At 59.7% G+C, this 3,128-nt stretch overlaps 1 protein-coding gene across 1 annotated transcript; it reads left to right on the top strand.

Moving 5' to 3' along the window:
• Nucleotides 1–487: 487 nt before the first annotated feature.
• Nucleotides 488–2,884, top strand: LOC105567842 (neurofilament medium polypeptide-like). The gene has a single exon (XM_012023057.1). The coding sequence runs from the start codon at nt 488–490 to the stop codon at nt 2,882–2,884; it is 2,397 nt and encodes a 798-aa protein (XP_011878447.1).
• Nucleotides 2,885–3,128: the final 244 nt, after the last annotated feature.

The following is a 3,128-nucleotide window of genomic DNA, read 5'->3' as shown; positions in this document are numbered from 1 at the left end:
ACGTCTGTACCTGACCTCTGCCATGGACTACGCGGGACCGTAAGCCCAGTTTACTGGCAAAGTCCGCAGAAAGTGGCATGTTCAATGTGGGAAAACCGCTCCCGTCTCGTCCGTCTGGAGCCTATCAGGGAGTTGAAGCTGGCAGTCCGGGCGCGGGTGTGGGGGGGCCGATCAGCCGCCGACCTCCCATACCCAGCTGAGGGGGAGAGTTCCTCGGCAAGCTCTAGCCCGGGGGCGGGGTGAGCGACCGATCGGATCGGCACGCGTCCCGTCCCTGGGGTGAGGATAATCCTTTAACATAATGGTGGACCTGGCCGTCTCCAGGAACCCTTTTAGTAGAGTCACTGGCCGGGATAGGGGTGGCTCCCCGACAAGCGGCTTCTCCGCTTCCCGGCCCTTAACTAGGGTTTTACTTAACCGGGGATAGTACCCCCACTGCGGTGGGGGTCCCATGATGGGCGAACCGGAGTAAATCATATCTGCCATAATGAAATCAAAGACACACACAAAAAACCATGCGGAGATCAAAGACGGTGAAGCGGGCAACTCCAAGGGGACAAAGGGAGGTGGGTCGGCAGAGCCCCAAGGAGTGACCCGACGCGAGGGAGTCAGCGTGCTGGCTACGAGAACGCGGAACAAGCCAGGGCCGCGGTCTTCTAAGAAGATCATAGATATCCCGCTCCCGGACTCAGAGTGGTCCGACACGGAGGTGGAAAATAAGGAGGATGATGTCTCTCACTCAGACAGCGAAGATTCATCGACCTCTTCCGTGGACTACAGGACGGGAAAACGGAAGAAGAGAGGGAGGCCCTTAAAGACGGGTGAGGGCTATAAAAGGAAGAAGAAGGAGCAGGTCAAAAGGGAGATCCGGCTGCTCAAAGGGGAAAAAAAGGCGCTGGAGGAGGTGGCCAACCCTAAGGTGGCCCCAAGAAGCGCGACGCCTGAAAAGGAGACCATTCGCCGAATGGAGTCCCTCAGCCAGGAGGAGATGGCGGCAGAAATGTTAGAAAACATTAATGTCGTCGTCAAAGTTGCCGAAAGGTCATCGAACCTAAAGGGCACGTACGTTAGGGACCTGAAGGCGTCTTCCGCGACGCTACGAGCGGCGGCAACGGTGGTGGCCACAAAGGCGACAGGCCCCAACAGCGCGGCCTCGGAGGAGATCGAGAGGTGGAAGGAGAGGGTCAGGAGCTTGGAGAACCAGGTGGAGAAGCTCACGGCCCTTCTCCAAGAGGAGAGAGCCGCAAGGATAGCGGCGGAAAGGAAGGCGGAGAGGGAAACGGCCACGGTCGAGGAGGTGACCATGGTCGAGAAAATGCCAGAAGTAGGGCTGGAGATGCACGACGTGTGGCAGGGGACAAGCTATTCCTCCCAGGCCAGTGCCCGTGCGCAAGAACAGAGGAAGCCCAAGGCCCAGGGCCGAAAACAAGAGGCGGCTAAGAGGGAGATAGCAGACAGGTCTGACGATACCGTCCGTCGACCAAAGCTGAGGGGAGTGCGAAAAGTGCTGGAGGACCCGCCTGTAGAGGATGCCATGGAGGGCATCAGGCGAGTCATGGAGGGAGTCTCCATAAAGGAGGTAGTCTGTGGGGATTCAGAAAAGGTGAAGCGCAACCTGGAGAACTTAATTACTAGGTGCCAGGGAGCGCTGAGCCGAATCCCAACAGGAAAGGGGGAGACTGGGAAGAGACTCCCAGTCGTCACCAGCGTGGAGGAGATGAAGAACAAGGTGAGGCTGAGGGCGAGAGAGACGGCGGCGCAGATCGTCCGGAAAAGCAAGGAGACCAAGCCGAAGGAGGAAAAGAAGCCCTCCAAGGAGGATAAGAGGACCCCGGCTCTAGCCAAGCCAACCACCTCCTGGGCGGAGGTGGTGAGAAAGGGGAGGAAGAAGCCGGAAAAAAAGGAACCAAATCCGGTGGCGAAAACAGGGAAGCCTGCGACTACGGCGACCATCAAAGGAGCCGAGAAGAAGGGGCAGAAGGAGCAGCCGAAGAGGAGGTCGCCTAAAACCGCTGCGGTGGCGATCTCATTCCCGGAGGGTCAGGCTGCTGAGGGGATGAGATTCCTAAGGTCCCAGATCAAACTGGAGGACCTGGGAATAGACAAGGTTAAGAGCAGGAAAGCCTTGAACGGAGCTACCCTGCTCGAGATATCTGGAGGTGCCGAGGCCAAGGTCAGGGCAGACGCGCTTGCCACCACAATAAAAACAGTTGGGGAGGGCAAGGGCGTTAAGGTCACCCGCCCCGAAAAAAGGGCGGAGATCAGGCTTAAAGACCTAGACGAATCCGTCTCGGAAGAGGAAATTCGGGCCGCGGTGACGAAGGCTGGTGGTGGGCTCCCGGATGATGTAAAGGTGGGCCCCATCCGGCGGACCCCTGGCGGAATGGGCACATGCTGGATACAGTGTGGACTCGAGGTGGCGAGAAGAACAGCTGAGGCGAAAAGGATAAGGCTGGGCTGGGTGTCGTGCAGGGTGGAACTGCTCGACCCCCGCCCGTTAGTGTGCTTCAGGTGCCTGGAGAGGGGGCACATTAGAGCGCAATGCAGGAGCAACACCGACAGGAGCATGCTTTGCTACCGGTGCGGCAAAGAAGGGCATAAGGCGCAGGGATGTACCGAAACCCCTGACTGCGCAGTGTGCAAAGGGAGAGGACTGCCCTCCAACCACAAGGCTGGAGGGGCGGCGTGTCGACTCCCGAGCAAAAACGAGAGGAAGAGGGCAGCCAGAAAGAGTAGAGAGGAAGGCCGGGAAAAGGGGCAGACAGCGGGCCAGCCTAGGCAGCAAGAAGAGCCCATGGAGACCGAGCCGGCGGCGCAGGGAACGCACCCGAACGAGAGAAACAGCCAGGAGGAGGCTGGGAAGGCGTCGCCTTCACGGCGTTAGCGGCGCTCCAGGCGAACCTCAACCACGCCCGCCAGGCTCAGGATCTGTTCCTCCACAGCCTGGCGGAGCGTGGTTACGGACTTGGCATCGTCGCTGAGCCGTACCGTGTTCCTAAGAACCCCTGTTGGGCGGGGAGCACGGACGGTTCGGCGGCGATCGTGTGGAGGAGAACGGGGGAGCAGGCTCCCCCCTTCTCGAGACTCAAGGCCGGGGAGGGCTGGGTGGCGGTCAAATGGGGGCCCCT

Source organism: Vollenhovia emeryi, unplaced genomic scaffold (genome assembly GCF_000949405.1).
Source record: "Vollenhovia emeryi isolate VEMERY1.0 unplaced genomic scaffold, V.emery_V1.0 DF942715.1, whole genome shotgun sequence".
In the NCBI taxonomy this organism is placed as follows: Eukaryota; Metazoa; Arthropoda; class Insecta; order Hymenoptera; family Formicidae; genus Vollenhovia; species Vollenhovia emeryi.
This window is presented reverse-complemented; position numbering and strand designations above follow the sequence as displayed.

Excerpts from the sequence above, each read along its gene's own strand:
- LOC105567842 (XM_012023057.1), top strand. The coding sequence starts at position 488 with ATGAAATCAAAGACACACACAAAAAACCATGCGGAGATCAAAGACGGT.